Here is a 22,266-nt window from a genome sequence, read left to right as displayed (position 1 = left end):
ACTGAAAGAGCATAGGCAACGCAGTGGTCGCCATGTTTTCACAATCATGCACATAGGGTAGTTGGTGCCCCTTCATCTTTTTTTATAAGGACCAACATTTTTGCAATTCGTTTTCTGAAGTGAATTTCTACAAAAGCAACGCGTTTCCATGGTTGCCTGTTTAACTACTTTGGCAATTAACCGGTCATTGTTCAGCAAAGTTCTCAACAGATGACTTTTACACACAGTTCAGCGTATTGCTGTAGCCACACGTGTGCCAATACTGTAAAGCTGGCATCCATTCACAGCACTAGTCAATGGTGTACTGAAGCACGCATTGCAAACCATACATCGTGGGACTGTGCCGCTTGTTAACATAGACTTCCTTCACTTTGTGAAGAGCGGAATAATGCTGTCTGAAAATATACGGGCTGCAATACGAAGCAATAAGCATGCTTTACTTAACCGCCAACTTTCGTAATCTTATACACCAAATGAATATTGTTTCTCATCCTGCATGCAAAGTACCGAGATTTCACCACCAGGCCACTTGCTTTTTGACTTTGCCAATTAAAAATTATAATTCCAACTTAAACCACAAACAGCAGCTGGATCCTAGCACTACAAATTATGGCAATTTCAATCAACGTCTCGCCACACATTCTGGCCAGTTGTCAGTCCCACAAGGAATTTGTCATGCTGAAGGAACAGCATACACTGTAAACTCGGTCCAATGTATGGAGGAATCTTGCCATGTCCCCGCGTGCACGCATGCATGCCTGCACAGAGACAACAGAATTGCCCTTGGAGCAAAGCAGACAACCCGTGTCGCATCGCCTTTTATTAACATGGGCAACCCTTCATTTGCCCTTCTTAGACTTGATCTTCTTGGTGTAGAACTCAAGTTCCTTGCCCTCCAGGATGTAACCATCGCAGCGACCACACTGCCCGGGTCGAGACGAGATGCAAGCTGCAAGGACGTACAAAAGTCACTTGAAAACGGCAGTCGCCACACTTGAGTCAATTATAGCAAGTCAAATTTAATTAGGTTAGTAAATACAGTAAAACCTCGTTTACATGTTTTGGAAAACACTAATTGAGAAAATGCACAATCTGCAGTCATTTCAAAAATTTCGCGTACTTCGCTGTTGACACGTAATGCAATGCGTTTCGCAAATTGCCAACGCACCTCTAGCTGGTGGGACCCGAGATGCAACTTGTTTGATGTTTGCACTCCTTGAATTTGGTCTGTTTTTCTACTGCGCAGTATTATAAGACTGCAATGGGAAACAAATGAACTATAGAGCTGTTGAGGGACACCGGAATATGATACCACCAGAGTGGAACATGAGGCTTCGGTTATCTATTAAAAGCGGGCAGTACATTTCCAATGGCACTGTGAAAGAGATGAAGCTTATCACAATAGGGTTGGCAATGATAGCTGTGAATGGTGGAATGCAACGACCCGCAAGGATATTTTTGCTGGTACAGGAATCATGCCGACATTTTCATGCAAGACAGGCAAGCGAGTATTGCAGGGAAGCTGTTATGGCAGGCAGCCACTCTTCCTGATAGTGTGCATCTTTTCTTGTTTACATTGAATCTAGCTGCCGGAAAATGCTCCATGTGATCACGGTCTGGCGATGTACTGCCCAATGGTGCTGAAGAAAGTAAATTTCACTTTTTTGTGTTTTCGATGGTGAATGTTAACATATGGAAAGTGTACTAAACGTGATCGTATGAACAAGGTTGCACACCTTGCAATGCAAGCTATTTACAGTGAAACCTTGTTAAACCGTAGTTGGCCGGAGCTTGGAAGAAGTACGTACTAAATGGTAGTACTAATTAACCGAAATAACGAGAGATTGCCCACTTACCTGTCAAAAACGGAACTCGGAGAGTGCAACGAAAGGGCAAAAAACTTACAGTATTTATTCAATCTAGGCAACAAAAATCTGTGATCTTTGTTTGATGCCGCGGAGGCCTAGCAGCAAAGAGCCGCCTCAAACTCGCTTAAGCCAGCTTTTTCGCCAGCACCCTCTCCTTGGCAAACACCCGCATGAGGCTGACATAACGTGCAGCTTCCGCCCCTGTTAGGCCTGAATGGCCCATGCTGTCGCTTTCGGTGTCGTTCTCATCGCTGTCGTTCGGCGACACTTGAGCAACAACAGAGGCAACTACAGCTTCGTGAAACATGTCCGGAGAAGTCTGAACTTAGCCGTCGATGTCTGAAGGAAATGCCTTCTGTTAACACAGTGCTGCTCCACCACTTCAGCAAGCAGGGTTTCGCAAGCTTGGTCGACGGTGTCAGAAGACTGGTCGACGGTGTCGCTAGCATCCTCTGTCACCTGCGCACACCGTGAAGCCAGCGCGCTTGAAGCAGTTCTGCACTGTCACAGATTCAACATGCCGCCACGAGTATTCCAGCAGGTGAATTGCGCCCAGCAGGTCAATTGAAAACACCTTGCCACACTCAAGGGCTAGAAGAATTATGCGCAGCATTCTTTTTTGTAGAGCTGTTTCACAGCCCGAATGAGACCTTGGTCCAAGGGCTGTTCAATCGCTGTGGTGTTAGGAGGCAGAGATGCCAACTTCACAGCCTCAAGGTTATCAAGCGTGATACGCGCCCGGCGCATTATCCAAAATAACTTTCCTGTTCCTCCCAGCAAAACGGAGGTCGAGGCGCACGTACCCCTAGAAAAGTTTTGAAGTCATCCGCGCTTTCGTATTGCTGCAGAAGTCCGGATAGCAGTCGGGCACGTTTAAAGCATCTTGGCTTGGCCGACTCCCCAATCACAAGAAGTGGAAGTTTTTTCAGTTGCCGACATGTTAACTCCGAACGTAACCAAAATCCTGTCCTTGGCATGCTTGCCGCAGGTGCATGTCTCACCTTTAAATGCAAGCGTCCTGTTTGGCAGGAGCTTGAACAGGGCCGACTCATACATGTTGAAGATACCGCCGGGCTCGTAGTCCATCAAGATGTACCTCAGCTGACCATATTGCCATTGTTATGTGCCATCCACGTCGCTAGCAGCACCATTCTCTTGAAACGGTTCTCACGTTTACGCTGTGCCTCGCCTTAAATTTCGCCGGCCAGCTATTGCTGCATACGAAGTCGTCGTGGTTCATCTGCGAAGCGAAAACCAGGGCCTTCTCCACAAGTAGGGGTCTGCTAACAGGCAAGTTCTTCGACCGCGCTGCTTTTAACCACTTCACCAGCGCCTCAGGAACAGTCGAACATCATAGGCAACACCTTTTCGCGGTCGCAGCTGCACTGCCGAGCAACTTTTCCTTCGCATTCCAGATGCCACACACCGTAGTTAAAGGTAGAACTCTGTCGCGTGCCATTGCCGACTTCTTCGTGCCTCGTTCGACAACACGAACAATGTCCATTTTTTCTTTTATGCTAAGCACACTGCGTTTTTGTCCTCACTTGCACGATGCCGCAATGCTCTCTTGTAGAAAGTGAAGAAGGCTCTCTGGTACAATGCCAAAATGTTGATGTGGCTTAACCCTTCCAAGCGCCCTCTGCGTGTTCTGCCGGGCCGCATGATGGGGAAAATGTACCTCCACGACGAAAAGTGAAAACGCTACTTTTTAACAGACGCCGAGTCAGGGATTTCACCTTACTACTCTTAACTACTGTTTAAGCGAGTACGGCTTAACGAGGTTTCACTGTATTAGCAAAGTTACGAATGTTCTAACATTAAAACAGCAGTAGCACTAAGCTACGAGAAATCTTTAGGAGTTTTTGCAAATAGGAAGAAGAGACTGCAAAGGTATCTCTACACAACCACTTTTTCAATAGAGAATGCTGAGCAATGTTCATGTACTATGTAGTTGCGTTAAATACTATTTCAGGGCTGTTTACTCGGTGGTAAAAAACTGAATTAATAGTGCAGGCAACAAACCCCCCCCCCCCCCCCCCCCCCCCAAGTGCAGTTACATATCTCAGGTGTAGTTACTCATGCTGGTGTAATTTAATGTGCAAAACATGCTGTCAGGACTTGCCAAGCGTTCAGTTCCACTCATTTACATGGTTGCGGTATTTCACAATGTTCGTGGTCTAGCAGCATTTTCGGTGCACTGCTCGTCTGTCCACCAGCATGGGAAGGCATGCCTCAGATTAACTATGACAACAGAAACCCTCATGTAGACAGGCGGCGCTGGGCACCAAGACGGGACCAGCATGCCCTGTCAGGTTCTGGCTAATCATCATGGGCAACTTCCCAACAAGAGTTTTTATACAGTAGAACCCCGCTGTTACGTTCCTCACTGCTGCGTTTTCCCGGCTGCTACGTCGTTTTCATCCGGTCCTGGCATAGCTTCCATAGGATACAATGTATAAGGAACCCCGCTGTTACGTAGTAGCTGTGAAAACGTTCCCGCATGGTACGTCGCATCTTAGCACCCCGCAACCGCCTGGGCTAAAGTAGGCAACGCGTTCCAACCGCCATTTTAGCTTTTGACGAGTTTTGGCTGGGCTTGGCTATGGAACTGGCTGAAGAAGCCGCACGCCAGTTCGAGAGGCCGCCACTAAGTGGCCATTCATGAAAAATGCCCTCACTATCATCACTGTGATTACGGTCACCGCATCGTTGTTGGATGTGTCAACTCGCAGAGGAAGGAAGAGGCCCTGACGTCATTCTTTGTGAAGGTAAAGTGAAACCGGAAGTTGGCGTTGCTGGTGGAGTTGCTGTGCCTATCGGGCCAGCTCTCCCCTCTTGTTTACATTTCTCCCACGCCGCGCTGCGCGCAGCCGGGCTGCTCGGATGCGCGCGCTCCACAGCAATACTAAACAATCGTTAGCCCGTCAGCATGATTACGCCAAAGAGGGCAAAATTTCCGCGGATATTCCTTCGTCCGTTGCCATTGCTGTGGCGCAGTGACGACGAGGAGCACGAGCCGCATGATGCCGGGGAGTTGCCAAATCGTAGCTTTGGAGAAGCTGTCGCGGCTCTGGACCTCCTCCGCAGGTACGTTGCACCTCACAGCGACGCTGACAGCAATGTGGCCTTCCAGGCTATTGAGAAACGTGTGGCGATTTCTAGCGAGCGAAAGAAACGGCAAGCCACCCTTATAGACTTTTTAAAGTCCTAAGCGCACTCTGTGGAAATAAATTGTCTATAGTTGAAGCTGCATTTTTTTCTTTCATTTTTGGAGCTTTCCTCACTGTTGCGTTTTTCCAGGTGTTACGTTTTTTTCCCCGGTCCGGTGAAAAACGTATGAACGGGGTTCCACTGTACTATGAAAGAAATTTTCTAATCCACAGCAATACCAGAACAGTTTTATTAGACATCTCAACGTTTGTACTGCAACAAGAGACAACACGTGCATGCATGCGCAAATGTGCAAATACAGTCGCCAAGCGGCTTTCCGGAAATTGCGGGGACCGAAAAGTCTGAAAACCTTGTTCACCCCCCCCCTCCAAGTTTAGAGCAGCTTAAGGGGGGACGCGGCCCTTGAAAACCGAAAAATCGCAAAAAGTCAATTTTTGAAAAACCATATTTTTGGGTTGTATGTCTCATAAACTACCTGTTCAGTAATTATCAGCACCTAATTCAACCGTAAAGTACCAAAAATAACGCTACTTTTGAGGCCACCGCGGCCCAAAAAACACGCACAAATGCTGAAATGAAGTCAAACTTCGCGCGCGCGTCATTCCCGGCCCATGCAGCATGCCCTCGCCATCTTGGTGTCGATTTGACCGTGGATTCTTTGTCTCTATTTTGCCGCCTTGCAAAATGGCATCGTCGGCGCGGTTGAGGCGCTATTGGAGTTTTCCCGCGATGTGATGCGGAGCGCTGATTGGCCGGAGCAGCGCGTTCAAATCTCGCGGGCTAAAGCGCGCCTGCCATTGGCTGCTGTGCGGGCGGCGGCGGCTGCTCAAATCCCGCGGACTAAAGCGCGCCTGCCATTGGCTGCTGCGCGGGCGGCGGGGGCTGCTCCTTCTGATGCCGCGCTCGCGTCGCTGTTGCCCCTTGCTCCGTCCGCCTCAACATGAGCATGGGCGCTGCTCATCGCCTTGCGCTATCTTTTAGATTATTTGCTCAGCTATTTTTTTTTTTCGCTAGTTCTTCGCTGCACGCGATGCCGGCAAAGCCCAAGACAGTGCAGATGTTCGGTGCACGGGAGCGCGATATGCGTCTTGTACGAGCATCGAACTTCCGATATGCCGCAGCTAGTGCCGACTGCGTAGACGCTTTTCAGCGGCGGAACTGTGTTTTCGGCTGTCGCCAGTCGAAAATCCGACACACTGAGTGCACTTGGAGCCGCAAGAGCTAATTAAAAGCTCCGCAAGAGCTTTCTAATAAAAAAAACACGTGGGTTCAACTTTAAGGCCTGTTTACTCGGAATGGATTTTTTCGCTAGTAGTGGTGCTGGGGAAGGCGATATCAAGAACTGCTCTTCAGATTTGTATGCCGTTTTTTTTATTCTGTTCCTGAATGACTTTGCCAGGGGGTAACAGGCTCCTTTTTTTGAAAGCTAGTGCAGGTTATTTATAATAAGCAATTAATTTTTGATGAATGTGGTCATTACTGGCTACATGAAATTCAAAGTTGTCTTAAAATTTTTTGGAGGGGAAATTAAAGAAAAGGGCTCTTAGCCCCCTGGGATATCTATCAAGGGATCATCACTGTGAATTTCAGCTTCCTACGATGTCCTGGCATTTCTCCAGGCTCTTCCTCAGGCATATACATGAATCACCTAGTTAGACCTCAATAACTCTGGAACTAATAAACATATCTTCATGAAACTTTGCAGTTCCTCATAGTTCGGTGGTGTGAACGTACCCTGAAAGTTTCATCTGGATATCTTAAAAAATAAGAAAGTTCGGTCTTCAGGGTAGCCTCCCCCCTTAAATCTCTAATAATGCCCTGCCTCATAGTACGTTTGGAAGCGATCAGATTTGCTTGGATTTGTGAAAGAGTGATGGCTGCGTATATGGTCTGACAAGAGCGTCATCGCACTGGCGATCTCTGTTGCCGGAGGCAGAAGAAATTAGCCACGTTTCTCCGCACCATTTGGCCCTTGCAAAGGTACGCGAGGTGGTGCCGATCACACAAATGCAAAGCCACACCAACACACAAAAGATGAGACGTCTCGAAGACACACTTGCTCTATAGATGCACTATGTGCAAATAGCAACCAAAACTTAAAAATGGATCCTGCGACAAGTGATTATGACGATAGTGCTGACCGAAAAAAAGAAATAGTGCTGGCCCCTGGAGTGTTGTCAGACGAGGAAAAGCGGGAATGGCCTCAGAGACTGGGGGATGTCTCTAAAAGGTGTATGCCTTCCAATCTTGGAGGCTACAGAGTGGGCCGCTGAAAGCCAAGCCAGCGGAAAATACAGCATGGCAGCAACCTTTTGAATTTCCAGCCCAAAAGTTCTTTTGTTTTGCTTTCATGAGCCATGGCACAAACAAACTTTGATCATCTGCACAATGACTAATGATTTGATTTGAAAGCTGCATCTAGCATTGCATCTACTGCATACTCCAGTATTGCCTGCCTAACATTAGGAATCTTCTGAGCAGTTTATTTGCTGGTGTTTCCAGAAACAAGAGAGTGGCAGCTTTACCTCCTGAACCAAAAGACCCAGAAGAAATATTTTTGCATACTCAATAGAGTCTAGGCTCATTAGAATGGACCTGAATAAAATGCTTTTGGATGTAACTAACCATATTTCAGCCTTAGTTTGTCCTACCTATTTTATTAATGCAACTAAGTTTGCTTTTACCAGACTGCGCTACAACAGACTGTCAGCTACAGTGGACGAAATTAGGGGCAATTTTTTTCTCAAAATCTGGCACACAACTTACTTTTGCCATGTCGACATGGGCTGACAACTGAATTGCACGGGTCTGCCAACGATTGCGGCTCAACATCACGCGTGTGGAAACGTGCGGGCTTTGTTCGCCCGGGAGGCAGAAGAAAAGGTTCTACTCTGACAGCTGCTTACATGCAGCCTTTGTATCTTGAAAGCAATCTGCAATGCAGACAAAGTGTGCCCAGTGCCAGTAGCTTTGTATGTGCTGTGCTTTCGACGTTTAGTTCATGCTGAAGCAAGAAACAGCATGAAGGTCAATTCGCTCGCTGTTGCTGCTGTGTTTATCTTGCTTAATTTGCTATCGCAAACGATGCTTTGCCTTTCGTGCAAAACTGCTAGTTCTTTTATTTGCTTTTTACTTCGAAAAAAAAATTATATGATGGGGTTTTACGTGCCAAAACAACTTTCTGATTACCAGGCACGCCATAGTGGTGGGCTCCGGAGATTTTGACCACCTGGGGTTCTTTAACGTGCACCTAACTCTAAGCACACGGGTGTTTTCGCATTTCGCCCCATTGAAATTCAGCCGCCGTGGCTGGGATTCGATCCCGCGACCTCGTGCTTAGCAGCCCAACACCGTAGCCACCGAGCAACCACGGCAGGTTTCAATTTGGATGTTTCTCACTCACTCTTAACAATGAAGTTGTTAGACATCGCAACAAATATTTCGGAAGCGAGGAGTTTTGGACATTACGGACTTCAATTAGAACAGGAGTTTTTTCGTCGGATTATCAGGGTTCATTGTAACGAGTCAATTGTGTCAGCATAAGTGAAGTTTATTTTCATCGTGTTAGACCAGACAATACAGCAGTCTCAGCCTATGCCAGCCTTCAGTCTGCATTTCATGCTACCTCTAAATGCAACTCAACAGCTTGCATCCAGATAGGTCGCACATTTTTAAGAGGCAAATGCACATTTTGCAAGCTACTGCAGGCTTCAGTAAACAAATCTTGCATATGGCTTGCTGCTTGGAGAATAGTGCTCAACTGCACACAACACTGCTGCCACTTCAGCAAATTTGGCCAAAGGCAGGTACACCAAACCGGCTAATGGGTATAAAGGCAAGTTAAAAACCGCTGTACACCTTATAATTATCTTAATGAAGACTGCGGTAGCTATCAAGACAAGGGGCTGTACACTTCCCAGTCAAGGATTTGATGGCACTCTTCTTGCACATTGTCTAGCACCACATTTCGGCATACTGCTTGTCTGCCCACGAGAATGGGAAGGCATGCCTCAGATTAACTATGACAACAGAAACCCTCATGTAGACGGGCGGCGCCGGGCACCAAGACGGGACCAGCATGCCCAGTCAGGTTCTGGCTAATCATCATGGGCAGTTTCCCTACAAGAGTTTCTTTACTATAAAGGAAACTTCCTGATCCACAGCAATACCAGAACAGCTCTGAATGGCTGCCCGTGCAGTTTTATTAGGCATCTCAATGCTTGTACTGCGACGACATCATTTTACTGCAAAAACACCAGTGATCACACAAGTCTAGTTCATATATTGCTATACCTTCCACATTTCACTGATTGTTTATACGGTAGAAGGTTGCACAATTTAGTCAATTCCGAGAACACAGATTTCCAAACGGCACACACTGACCTTTGACCCGACCAGTCATGAACTGCTCTTCGAGCAGGGGATCAACCTTGGCCAGCTTCTGGCGCTCCTTGATCTTCTTCTCGAGCTTTTTGCTCCTCTTCTTGACCAAGGCACCACCTTCGATGTCAGCCTGCACAAAGTGTGACAAAAGTGAAAATCAATCACTTCGCCGCCTAATACTTCCTTATTGCAGCCTTTCTGCAGGAAGTTATGAACTTTTAAAGTTACGTTTAGGAAAAAAAAACAAGCTAAATTATTGTACTATTTGTAACTTTGTAGTGGTCTGGGTTAACATTTGGTGACTGCACACTGCACTAAGCAGACTCGCCTTCCAGAAGGCAAGAATCAAAATGGAGCAAAGTCATGAAAATTGCAAAAAGTGACAGAAAGATGACAGAATACAGTAACAAAAGTGCAGGCGTTGTCATCGTTCCCTTTGTCAAAAGATGGCTCAGATGACGTCAATTCACCTGAGAGGAGAGAGAGCGCAGTCTACTAGAAAAGGCAATTTTGTCTCGATTATTTTACTGCATTAAATGCTGCCCCTTCTTTGAGTAGCACTAACTGCCGGTTAGGTTCTTGCACTCATTACTCCAGCCTTGCAGACACATCAGGCACACATACTGGGACCTATATTCACCTTTATATTTCCTGTCATTCAATGGGTGATGGCACCTTTGTAAATAGATGAGACCACACCCATGCCTAACACCTGACTGCATCACCAAAGGCAAGAGCCCACAGGCTTCAGAATCTAGTCTCTCAGCATAGCATTCAGCCGAAAGATGGTATATTTTCAGATCATCACACCAGCCTGCAGAGCAACTTGTCTTGGCAGCGAGTCAGTTACTTGGCTATGAAACAGCCACGTTTAGAAAGAAAGATACTGAATTAGTGTAGTCTTTCAAAACTGCTCCCACCTACACTTTCTCGGTGCAAAGCAGTGATCTGTTAGCTGAGAAAATGAACGCAGACGTTGACCTTTTGGTAGGTGCGGATAATGCTGGCGACATTGTGGATTTCAGGTTATCTTTGCACATACAGACCCCCCCTAGTGCAGCTTGCTGTGAGGAAAAAAATAAAGACTGAATATTGGGCCTGATTTTAGATTACAGCCAGTTGTGCAAAGCTAGTGCAACATCATGAAACTGAACATAAGCTTTTCTATGAACATTTGCCAAGGTGTACATGGCTTGTATTTTCATGTCTGCCCTGTTTAGCATGTTGGCAAGTGAACTTGGATAACACCTTTGCACAAGCGGACAGACGAAAGGGAGACTGAGACACCACGATGCACTACTTTTTATACCTATCCTGCTGTTGTCCTTTAGGTTTAGTATTGAGCATGCTTCCCTATTGATCTTTGTGCGCAACTTGTGGCTCTCCTGCTTGTACCCCGACAGGGGCTTGCAACACAAAACCATGACTCACCAGCTTAGCGCCCTTCTTGCGCCCCAAGGGAAGCGCATAGTGGGCCTCGTACCACTGACGGAATGGTGTGGCATCAATCATCACAATGGCATTCTTCACCAGAGTCTTGGTCCGAACCAGCTCGTTGTTGCTCGCATTGTAGACCACATCGATGATACGAGTCTTGCGCGTGCAGTCTGCAAGGGGGCATCATCATCACCACTGGGCACGGACATCGAGAACACCCAACGAACAAAACCACCACAAATTATGTCGAATTAATGGTTTTTACAGGCCAGACACATGTATACCAAAAACATTGAATTGTTGCAGTATGTTTTTATCGTTCATGAAAGAAAACAGTACATTTTACTCTTGCCATTGCGTTCTGACACTTACGGGCTGGTCTGGGGTTTAAACACTCAGCCGGCTTAGTCTGGGGTATGTGGCCCTTAAGTCCGAAAAATCACGAAAAAGTATATTTTTGAAAAACATTTTTGGGTTGTATGTTTCATAACCTACCTGTTCTGTAATTATGAGCACCTAATTCAACTGCAAAGTTAAAATAGGCATACGTTTAATTTGAGAATTTCTTATCCAGTGCTAGTCTAGAAAGGCACACTCAGATATGTACATTCCAATATTAACTGCTACAAAATGGGGATTAAAAAACATTTCTTGTACAGCACACGAAACCTTAACAAACATACATAAGCACTCTTATGTAAGCGACACCTGACCAGGATTCTGCAGCAGTACAACAAAAAGCATGGCTGAAGTAGGTGCACTGCCACGTGATCAAACCTTACAAGTCATTTTGGCACTGGCGGCGCCGCGGTATGTTCTCGTGCCCAATGCTAGAGCCTTGCAGATATGCTAAGCACAGACACTAGGGACCTACACGCCCACCCACACACTTCCCAGTCATTTAATGCATGGTCGCATCTACTGCACGCAGAAACTACATGCACGCCTCGCACTTGACTGCATCACCAAAGGCAAGCACCCAGAGGCTTCAGAATCGAGTCTCTCAGCACAGCATTCAGCCGAAAGATGGTATATTTTTCAGATCATCACAGTAGCCTACAGGGCAACTTGTCTTGGCAGCGAGTCAATCTGCACCATGAAACGGTCGCTTAAAAAAATATACAGAATCGGCATTGTCTCAATGCACCTCCTGCCCTTCCTCAGTACAAGACAGTCATCAATTAGGTGAGAAAATGAATGCAGACCTTCACCTTTTGTAGGTGCTGACAATGTCAATGACACTGGGAATTTCAAATTATCATTGCACATATGGAGCCCCTCTGTGTAGGCAATTTCCCCGGAAGTTTCCAGGGTGTGTCTGCTGTAATGCAACATTTTTCTAGTGCTACACAAGCAGTGCCAAGTAGATGCTTCTGAAATCAATGACATCGCAGAGTTGGCACATGCATATCAAAGCGGCATAGCCACCAATCTTTCGTTTTTGCATCCTTCCCAACTTGACAAGCCTCTGCTTGTGGTAAAATCGGCCTACACACAATTCCAGCTGCGTAATATAGAAATCTCACCAAACGTTTGTGTGTCCCTTAAGTAAATGCGTTCAGCACCTCATACAAGTGATGTTAGTGTTTTCATGCCCCATCGTATCCTGTATGCAGCGATGCAAAAGCATCAAGCTAGATGTTACACCATGAAAGTTGCCCAAGTGGCAGTTCTGTAACGCAGGCACCAAAGCACGCATCCCCGAATGAGCTGTCAAAGCGGTCAGCAACTTACGCTCGGAGGCCCAGGAGAAGTTGCCGCAGTCGAGGCGGAGGGCACGGTATTTCTTGTTTCCACCTCGGGTCCGGACTGTGTGAATGCGCTTGGGGCCAAGCTGTCAAAGGGAGGAGACATCACACCCGTCACAACACACACTAAATGCATCTTTCAAACGCACATTCTGCATTTCTTTAATGGAAATAGGCGGTCTAATACTGTAAAAAATGAAGTGAGAACTTCCCCTTTTCAGTTTCTTGCCCCCTAACCACATTGCCTGTTTGTCATTCTGAAGTAGCAAATTTCATGGTAGTATTTTCTCGTTGCTTGGTCCCATTTCCCATGGAGAACTTTGCTAGGGATATCTACTGGCTGCTTTGTAAACTAACACAGACCTTCATTATATTAATACAATTACACATAGTAACAAGCTGGTACGGTTTAAGTCCACATCATAGGGAAGCAGTGCAAGAACTTTCAATGTGGCTTTGCCACCCATATTGCCTAAATGCTAAAACTCTTCCGACCTTTTTCTCATTGTAGACATGGCTTATCAATCACTCATTTTAAGGCAACCTTTCTTTGGCTCTACCGCCTCCTTTGCATAGCCACCCGAGTGGCTGTTCTGACACCAGTGCACAATGAGCTTCCGCAAAGCTTTCCATGTGGTTTGTAAGACCACGAAGAAATGAACACACACTATCCATTAAAAAAAAAGAAATATCACTGCTCGTCATGCGGTACTACTAAGCATACAGAATATGCTTTCCAAGCATATGTTTAGATGTACGATTCATCCACACCAGTCCAACAGCCATGAGGCACAAAGGTCAGTGTGTGGTCCAACCAGCATTTTTAATGTTCCCTGGTTTTAGGGCGAGGCCTCCTAACAGAGGGGACACGCGTAGAGCAACACAGGGAAACGAACACACCCTTTAGAGTACTCATTTGTGAATAAACAACCAAAACAATCAACTCGGAATTTCCGCTCAGTTTTCTTGCTACTGCCATAAAGTACTCACTGTTCCAACACTGGAGTACACTCCCTTACAAACTTAGCATTCACTGCAGATGCTAGCATAGCTTTCTGCAGTGCTTACATTCGCAACCAAGCACTAATGCATTCTATAGGAACCTTTACGTAGTGAACACAAGCAAACACTATCAGCGGCAAACCTTTTGAAATTGCTATGTTTCTGTCTTTTCTTACTTTCCAAGTAAAACAAAGCAAATTCAAAAGGTTTACCACTGATGGTGAAATGAATAGCATATTCTTATAACAAATGCAGGATGTGATGAAGGTAGTTTGGTATATCAGGCAGCCTCATGAAAATGAAGTTCAGCTGTATATCACAATGACAAACCTGCGTTTGTTGTTTCACACCACACCGACATCATATTTGTTATTCTACTTTTCTATTTTGCATGCCTGCTTTTACACACGGCTTTACTTCGCACTGTAGTCCTACTGGTGCTCTGTATTTGGAATACACATACACGATAGGCATCGAAATGAGTGAATATGCAGCCTCAAACTTAGTAACGCCAAAGCCACTAACAACGCCACCAAGGAAGGTTAGCAAAACAGCAGGCCACGTCCACCAGACATTTACACTAACGTTTGCACGCAGCTTGAGTTGTCTTTTTCAGGTTATTTTAGATTAAGCAGCAGACATGCTTCGAGTTTTTCCTTTCTGTCTTAAAAGCAGGATGGAAAAGCAGACTTTCCCTCAAGCACGTCCGAGCACACTCTTCATCAGCGTGGCACATGAATAAGCAGGTTCAAGGCTAAACCCCATGAGCGCGATTTTGCGCGCGACAGACTGGGCCGTCGCTTGAACAGATCGCTCGGTCTTGTCACGCGATCGCTCGGTTTTGCAAATCTAGAATTCGTTGCTCGTCGCCCGGAAGTGCTATGGGCGACTAGCCAATAGTAGGCAGCCGAACAGGATGTACATTAGCGACATACTACCGGTTTGCGCACGTGCGCGCTTCTCAGTATACAAACGGAATGAGCAAACTACCAAATTTTGATATGTAAGCAAAATAAACTTATTGCAAGACCTCCAGAAGACTTTATGTTGCTTTGTACAGCCAAACAAATTAACTGAAACAATTATAGCAAGTGCCACGCCAGGTTTGGCGCTAACTCAATCCCCTAATACCGGCAACACTGGAGAGCTATCGCGCGAAGAGGTTGCTCGCTTCGAGTTTGACTTCTGGGCGACGAGTGAATGCAACAGCCATCTCCATCACGTCGCTTGTCGCTGTTGTGCAAGAAATCGCTTGCACGGGGTTTATACTTGATGCAAAATCAGCTCCATGAACATTACTTTGTTGCACACATAGCAAGCAACGGCAGAAAGGATAGAAAGGCATCTCGCACCATGCACATTTGCAAATTGTGCACCATGTACAAATGGAAAGGCACAGGTATGTGTCGAGTAATTTATAGTAAACGTTCAAGTTTAGTAATATTATGAAGCAAAATATAATTTACTACATGAGTGCACTGCAGGCCTCAATTTATTCACAACTTAACTAGCAGAGCAACACGTTTCTGCAACTAGCAGTCATGACGCAGAAAGATACACAAATAATTAGCAATGTGAAAAGAGCCATTGTCCACAAGTTCTACTGACATTTGAAGTAGAAAGCATCACAAACCAAATAACTGCACTGCAAAACATGCAGAGTGGAAATTGTATGACCGCACTACTGGCATACCTTCTGCAACGTTTCCTGCCAAGCATGATATTGTGCATACAGATGTAATACAAGCAGCAGCTATTCCACAGACGGCATTGCAGATGAAGAGGCCAGTCTCAAAACAGTATTGTCTTCTCTAACTACTTAGAACATTCAGTAATTTTTGATTTTCCAAAAAAAAAAAAGGTTTTATGCTATGCACAGACCTTTTGTTAAGTCTGCCTCCAAACCACCACAACCATTGCCCAAATCTTCACCCTACAGATATATTGTCTTGACACACGCAGTGGTTTGCAAGTTATCTCGCAGAATGTGGGTCAAAATAGACAGCTACTACCCAAGCGGCTGCAGGAGCAAAGTAAGTATGGCGAACAATCACGCATGGCATGACTAGCATGCCCGGACATGTGTGCAACCAAGCACATCGAGACAAAAAGAAAAAAAAAAGCATCGCCTCAAAGATTACCACCGCAACTGCGACGAATATGTGATGTCGCCGACCATTCAGTTCAACTTACGGAGAAACGGAACCCGCGGTGAAAAACGAAGTCGAACCACTCCGCTCACCTTTGTGTTTGCCGCGGGCCGACCAAGCTCGAACTTCCTCTTCTTACGAAGAGGCTTGCGCTTACCGCCAGTCTTCCTACGCTTGTGCCAATGGTCACGGGAGATACCTGCGCCGGAGGCAAGGGGCCGTCACAATGCATCCAAACGTAACACTGGAAACACTTTCGTACGTTAACTCCGACTCGACACGGGAAGGCCTCAGGAACGCTTTGCTCATCACGGCGTTCAGCCGAAAGATGGTAATTTTGTTCGTTCATCACGACAGCCTTCACGAACATCAGAGAGTTGGATTAGCGATGCCGGCACAGACGCGGTCGTACAGCACTCGAACTCGACGCGATGAAACATCTGCAGAAGCTAGGCGCAGCTCTGGAAGTCCGCGTACTGTCGATTAATTTGCTGCAATTACAACGTGAACTTCTGGTACGTTGCAAAAAGCAAGCAGGTTGAAAGACTTACACGTGTGGCACGGCAACCCTTCATGATAGCAGCACTAGGAGACACGGTACTTGGTGCCGTATCCCAAATTTACAAACTTCGGCAGCGACGAATTAATTAGCTCAGTCGCTGGTACGGACATCTTTTGGTAATTATGTAGCAGTAAAAAACTTTTAAACTTTTTCTACGCGCAGATTGAGCAGGATTCCGCACAAGGCCCGAACCGTGTACTTACCCATGATGGCGAGTAGACCGGAAAGAGATTGTGCACGGCCGCGAAGCACGACGGGACGACGGGATATGGATTAGAGTCCGAGCGCCGTCTATGATAAACATGGCGGAGGTTTCCTCGTCGGCTGCTATGACTGCAAATGTTGTGAAAGGTATTTCGACGTGTCCGATTCTCCTTGTGATGCCCCGAAACTTACCAGTGTTTAAACCTTTATTCTGTCCCGCATCTGTGCCCCTATATACCGCATGTTCATTGTGGCGGAAATGACGCGAGTGCTAAACCTCGCGTTCGTTTTGATGGAATTCCTTGCGCGTTGCGGTGTTATGTCATTTTTGTCTTGTCGCAGATATCACCGAGATCTATTCGCGCCTCTTCGATCACAAGCCATTTCTTCAAGGGGAAATAAAGTTCTTTGTAAAGGAGTTTGAGGTAAGCATGCGCCGATTTGTTGTGGGCCGTCTGTATAATGTGCTTTACTTTTTTTTTTTTTTTGCAACGAAAAGGCTGCTGTGTCGGCGTCAAAGCATTCGTCATTCTGAGAGGTTTCGAGTAAAAATGTGCAACAGTCGCTTCAGCCACGGCCGCTTATCTCACCGGCTTCTTCTGCGCTTAATCGCACATACCTTTGCTTGCTGCTGAACTGGCAAATCTGGGACATACAGCGATCGAACGAGCCACTCAAAGCGAAACTGCTGCACTTTGCCGCACTAGGGACTACAATGCAGCTTTGCTGGCGTTGGCATGTAGCACAGTCCGCGGGGTTTTATCGATTGCCCGTAGCCACACACTTTACGTGGGGAGAACCGCAATCATTTGCAAATGAGCACACGTACGCATCACCCTTTCGCCGCACGTAAATTGTAGCCGGGCAAATAAATATTGGGACCGCTCTCATATGAAGTGATTGTTGTGCGCTGACAAGTATTTTACAGCCAGCGAAATGCCCGCAAACATTATAACAAGCAATGGCTAGAAAACACGCATCAGGCGCATTTCCAGTCGGTTTGATCACATCCGTGGATCTTTCAAAGGCTCAATTGTTTGCGCACAGCCAAGCGCGGGTTGCTCATGGACTCAGCTAGATTTTATACTTGTCTTGAAAATCCAGTGTGGCTTCTGACGTTTATGTTAAAGAAACGTTTGTTCGTACAACCGTATATCTTGGGCTGCCAGGGCTGAATTAACGCCATTAATTAATTATCATTCGGAAATGGCATATTCTTACATGTTGAGGGTACGTGCTATATGAAGAAATGAATGGGGCGCGCTAGGCCACACACTCAACTATAGAATATATCCATGGGTCACTAATATGGTTGCTGAGAGAAGGGAAACATTGTCGAGTCAAAAGTGGCAGATAATGTAATGCATGCTTCAAGTTTGAATAACACTCTTTGAATTAAAGCATGCAAAGGCTATTAAAATTTGTCAGCCCGATTGGCTACTTTCTGCTACCTTGCACAAAGGAGCCAATCAATCGAGATTTTAAAACTCCAACCAGATCAGGTTCAGTCACTCACAATCAAAAGTGCCCGTGTGACACGGTATTAGACAGGGAGATGAGGTTTAAGAAATTTGCAGGTTTAATTGGGATGGCCTTTGTTTACATAGTACTCGGCTAAGGTTATTTGAAATCATTGGTACAAGTCTCTTTCCTGCAGTGGCCCAGTCAGCCGGGGGTGATTGTGATCCATGGTAATGAACAGAATTAAGGTTTGGACGACATGCACATAATGTCCTGCATGTGTGCCATGTAGGAAAAGCGTGGTGACCGCGAGGTGCAAAGGCTGTTCGAGATGCTTGAGGATGTGACCGAGGTCCGGGAGACGCAGATTGACCGGGTGTGCCGTGCATCCGACCAAGGGCTGTGCAGCCTCGCAGGCAACCTCGAAGTGGCTCTCAGCATGTGCCAACGCATCCTAGAGGCTGAGGACAAAGTCAACTCTGTGAGTGTTGCTCCCCCATCCCTGCAATCCTTCTGTTCCATCTTTCTGGCCAATGGTAGCTGTCATGCCCGCTCTCACTGAAGAGTGCAGAAGTCAAAAGATGATCCTAAAGCCGTGTGCGTGACATGTCCATCGTTTGTTTGCCGTCATTAGCATCTTAGAGAATCGTGCCAAGGCAAACAATGGATGGTAATGTCAGCTTTGAACTCCTGAAGCACCAGTGTGTTAAATCACACGTTGAGGAAACAGTTGATGAATTGCATTTTAAACAATGGACAGCGCTGTACTAAGAACAGTGAACAAACATACATTATGACACCTTAGTAGGCTTTTCCTGCAACATTGAGCATGGCATTGAGATGTTCTCATGTCATATGAGGTTCTCGAATGAGTTATGTCCTACCAATGTATAACAAACTTAGTGACAAGGATGCCTGAACTAGAGCTAGAACTGAAAAGCACTGAGCACCGCATGCATCACTGCAACAAGATATGGATAAAAATCAGCGAGTCATGTCTCCCACATCTGCACGTAGACACGACTTGCTGCAACACAGTCTTGGACTCTGGTGCCCTGCAGCTCTATCTTCCAGGAGTATCATAGCAGTTAAGCTGTATGGAATGGCTGCAAGCAAGCGTCAAAGCCAACAATGTGGCTAGCAACTCTTAGAAAAGGTGCATCCTGGTCTGTGCTCAAACCTTCGATGTGCATTCTTTGTTCCAAGCCCTTCAGAAATGTTCAGGAAACAAAGAGACAAGGCACACGGTGTTCCCAAGATTCTTCACTGTCTTATAGCCCCAAGTGGTTGCAAAACAACAGAGTCTCGATTTTGGACAAACTGTTGTGTGTCTGATTGCACTGTGTGTAATGTAAAAGCATTAGTTATCGCTGACCAAGTTCCAGAGAACTTGACTCAGAGAGGGCACTCAGTGTTTCACCAGCCATGAAGTTAGCTATTGCAGAAGCTAGCAGGTGCGGTATAGAGGAGGCGCTTGCAATCAAAGCGTTATTTAAAATTAAAGTTAGATTGTGGGGTTTTACATGCCAAAACCACTATCTGATTATGAGGCACACTGTAGTGGGGGACTCCGGACTAATTTTGACCACCCGGGGTTCTTTGACGTGCCTCCAATGCACAGCACACGGGTGTTATTGCATTTCACCCCCATCGAAATGCAGCCACCACGGCCGGGATTTGATCCCACGACCTCGTACTTAGCAGCACAGTACCATAGCCGCTAAACCACCACGGTGGGTCAATCGAAGTGTGGTGTCGGCTAGAAACTGAGCAGGCCACCGTGCTTAGCAAATAATTTATTACCAGGAAGAGGAGAATAGGCTGCTGTGTAGAAAGTCGAAGTCTTCAAAAAAGGAAAGAAAAATTGTGTTTACTTGTGGCAGCAAGGGAACAAGTAGCAGTACTGTGGTTGGTTCTTTATAGAATTAAGGTTGAAAACCCCTACTCTCCATCACAGCTAAACAACAAATCCTATATTTCTTACTTTTTTGAACACTTTGACCTTCTGTCATTTTACTCTGCGCACCAGCTTATTGTCCTTTCCCCACATTGAGGGTGGGGGAGGGCGAGCTACGTGTACATCAACACTGCTAAGTAAAGCACTTACTGCCCTGATGAAGACAAACCCTAGCAAGCGGTGTGGCGTAATGAAGATGTCATTTATAATTATTTACTATAGGGGCTTGTTGGTTGTCGCAGCATAGATGACACACAGACGCTTCTTCATGTTTGCATGTCACCCATGCCTTACTAAAGCTGCGTCAAATGCTTTGGCAGGTCATCTTCTATTGAGTGCTGATGAGTATTGGCAGATCACTTCTGCAGAAATCAATAAGTTGGATACACAATAACACGAATCCAACAGGCAGTGAAGCCTAGGAAATGATAGGGGAAATCACCAGTGGCTTTTAATTGAAATGTAGAAATGATAAAATAAAGGGAAATGAAAGTGGATGAAAAAACATCTTGCCACCGGCACGCGGCAGACCCATATCTCTTGCATTACGCAATCAATGCTCTACCAGTTGAACTACAGTGACAGCTGTCCTCACGGTCACTTTCTGGAGTATTTGTGTATGTGTGTCTGTACATATACAAGGAAGTTTCACGAAAGGGAAAATGATTGTCCATTTGAGAGCAGCAGCATGAAGCTACGATAGAAACCCATACAGGTTTCTTAGAAAGCTTTGTAGTCTCAGAAAAGAAATTTGACGTGGTCCGGGGATCGATACCAGGACCAGCAGCTTTCGAAGGTGGTTGCTCTACTATCTCAGATAACCAGAAGGCTAGCAGATTGCAGAACAAGGTCAATGAGTGATCCCTCGACCAGGAAAATCTTTAATGTGAGCATTCTTGGGGAACTTCCCCCAGTTTACGGTATGTCTTTCTGTCCACATCAAACCTCTTTCATGCTAACTTCGGCCACAGGGTAATTCTACTGGTTAGAGCACCAGGCTGCTCTGCTCAGGGAACTAGATTCGAAACTGACTGTTGCACATGTTTTATTGCGATTAGCATTCTTTGGGAACTTCACCCAGTTTGTGGCGTTAGTGTTTGTCTTATCTAACCTCTTTTACCCCAACTTCATTCACTCGAAATGTGCCCCTGTTCAATGAAAAAAAATAATAAGTCCTTTAAAATTTATGTGGTGCTGGGCAGAATCCAACCTGCATCACATATAAGAGCATTTTATCTGAATATATATATTGAGGCATGCGCCATGCACAGACTTCATCGTGGCACTGCTACATGGTGCAGCATATCCAGAACGAAGCATTAGAGAAGAACCCAGCTGCATTATATGCCTCATACATGACACGTTTCAGTGATGGCAATACAGTGTGTCATTACATTGCTTCAATGCTGATAACATTAACGTTGACAGTCACCCCGAGATGAATTCTACCAGAATTTTCTTCAGCCACGAAGGCTTCTTTCTGAAAAACCTTTGTGTTTCCATTGTAGCTTTGTGCTACTCTTGCGTGAATGAAAATTGTTTTTTGTAGTGATCAGCACTGTTGCCATTGGTTGGGCAAGAGTGTGATCACAATGACTGGGCTTATCCAGGTGTGTAGCCGATCTGGAATGGTGGCTTGTGTGACATAATCACCACTTTTTTTGTCACTTGCCAGGCGGACGACCTGTCGGAGCGGCGCGAGCGGCGGCGAGGCGAGTGGAACCAGTTTGAGCAGGATGTCAAGGACAAGGTGGCCAGGATGGACCAAGCCTTCGAGGAGAAAGAACGTGAACTCATCGACCACTACCGTCGCATTCGCGAGAAGCTGCAGCCTCCTCACAAGAGTGAACAATAGCCAGAATGGTCTTGGCTCGTCTCAAGTCGGGGTCGGTGAGACGTCGTCAGGCGTCGCGCTAAGTGCCAGCCGTACTGTGCGCAGTCAAAATCTTTCGACGGGTAGGCAGTGGCACTCTTACCGGCTTATTGTGACTGACTATGATGTGCACTTTAATAGTAAAGTATGTACAGTGGACATGGCGGACAACACAATTCCAGCGAGTTGGATTACTGGTCTTCCTCTTTTGAGCAAACGGATGTTCTTCAACAGTCATCAACAAACGAGTGTCTGTTCTTTCATCAGGAAGTGCAGGTTTGCAATTGTATATAAAGAGCATATATGTACTTTTTCTTTTTGTAATAAACAAATAAATAAAAGAGGGACACCTTGGGGTCTTGTGCTCGCTCCAGAGCATCAAGTTATTAGAGAATCTCACATTCTGTTATAATTGCGAGACGGTTCCTTGGACGTGCTTAGCATTATAAG

The 22,266-nt window shown here is 46.0% G+C and overlaps 2 protein-coding genes across 2 annotated transcripts; one reads left to right on the top strand and one right to left on the bottom strand.

Annotated features, from left to right (window-relative positions):
- Nucleotides 1-777: 777 nt before the first annotated feature.
- On the bottom strand, nucleotides 778-16,656 carry RpS8 (ribosomal protein S8). The gene is made up of 6 exons (XM_065425192.2): nucleotides 16,525-16,656; nucleotides 15,852-15,958; nucleotides 12,594-12,693; nucleotides 10,854-11,029; nucleotides 9,423-9,552; nucleotides 778-949 (listed from the first exon to the last, which is right to left on the bottom strand). Exons 1-6 carry the CDS (start codon nucleotides 16,526-16,528, stop codon nucleotides 840-842), a joined length of 627 nt encoding a protein of 208 aa, XP_065281264.1. The 5' UTR covers nucleotides 16,529-16,656; the 3' UTR covers nucleotides 778-839.
- On the top strand, nucleotides 16,538-22,163 carry Muted (biogenesis of lysosome-related organelles complex 1 subunit 5). Its single transcript, XM_065425193.2, has 4 exons — nucleotides 16,538-16,672; nucleotides 16,868-16,950; nucleotides 18,279-18,467; nucleotides 21,619-22,163. Exons 1-4 carry the CDS (start codon nucleotides 16,615-16,617, stop codon nucleotides 21,796-21,798), a joined length of 510 nt encoding a protein of 169 aa, XP_065281265.1. The 5' UTR covers nucleotides 16,538-16,614; the 3' UTR covers nucleotides 21,799-22,163.
- The last annotated feature ends 103 nt before the right edge of the window (nucleotides 22,164-22,266 follow it).

This window comes from Dermacentor albipictus, chromosome 3 (assembly GCF_038994185.2).
Source record: "Dermacentor albipictus isolate Rhodes 1998 colony chromosome 3, USDA_Dalb.pri_finalv2, whole genome shotgun sequence".
Lineage (NCBI taxonomy): Eukaryota > Metazoa > Arthropoda > Arachnida > Ixodida > Ixodidae > Dermacentor > Dermacentor albipictus.
This window is presented reverse-complemented; position numbering and strand designations above follow the sequence as displayed.

What these genes read in the sequence shown, in the direction of transcription:
- RpS8 (XM_065425192.2), bottom strand. An exon ending in GCAAGAAGGGCGCTAAGCTG is followed by an intron (nt 9,553 to 10,853) that starts GTGAGTCATGGT and finishes CACTTTGTGCAG; the next exon opens with GCTGACATCGAAGGTGGTGC. An exon ending in CATGACTGGTCGGGTCAAAG is followed by an intron (nt 950 to 9,422) that starts GTCAGTGTGTGC and finishes ACGTCCTTGCAG; the next exon opens with CTTGCATCTCGTCTCGACCC.
- Muted (XM_065425193.2), top strand. Translation starts at nt 16,615, where the DNA reads ATGATAAACATGGCGGAGGTTTCCTCGTCGGCTGCTATGACTGCAAAT. An exon ending in GACTGCAAATGTTGTGAAAG is followed by an intron (nt 16,673 to 16,867) that starts GTATTTCGACGT and finishes GTCTTGTCGCAG; the next exon opens with ATATCACCGAGATCTATTCG. An exon ending in TCTTTGTAAAGGAGTTTGAG is followed by an intron (nt 16,951 to 18,278) that starts GTAAGCATGCGC and finishes TGTGCCATGTAG; the next exon opens with GAAAAGCGTGGTGACCGCGA.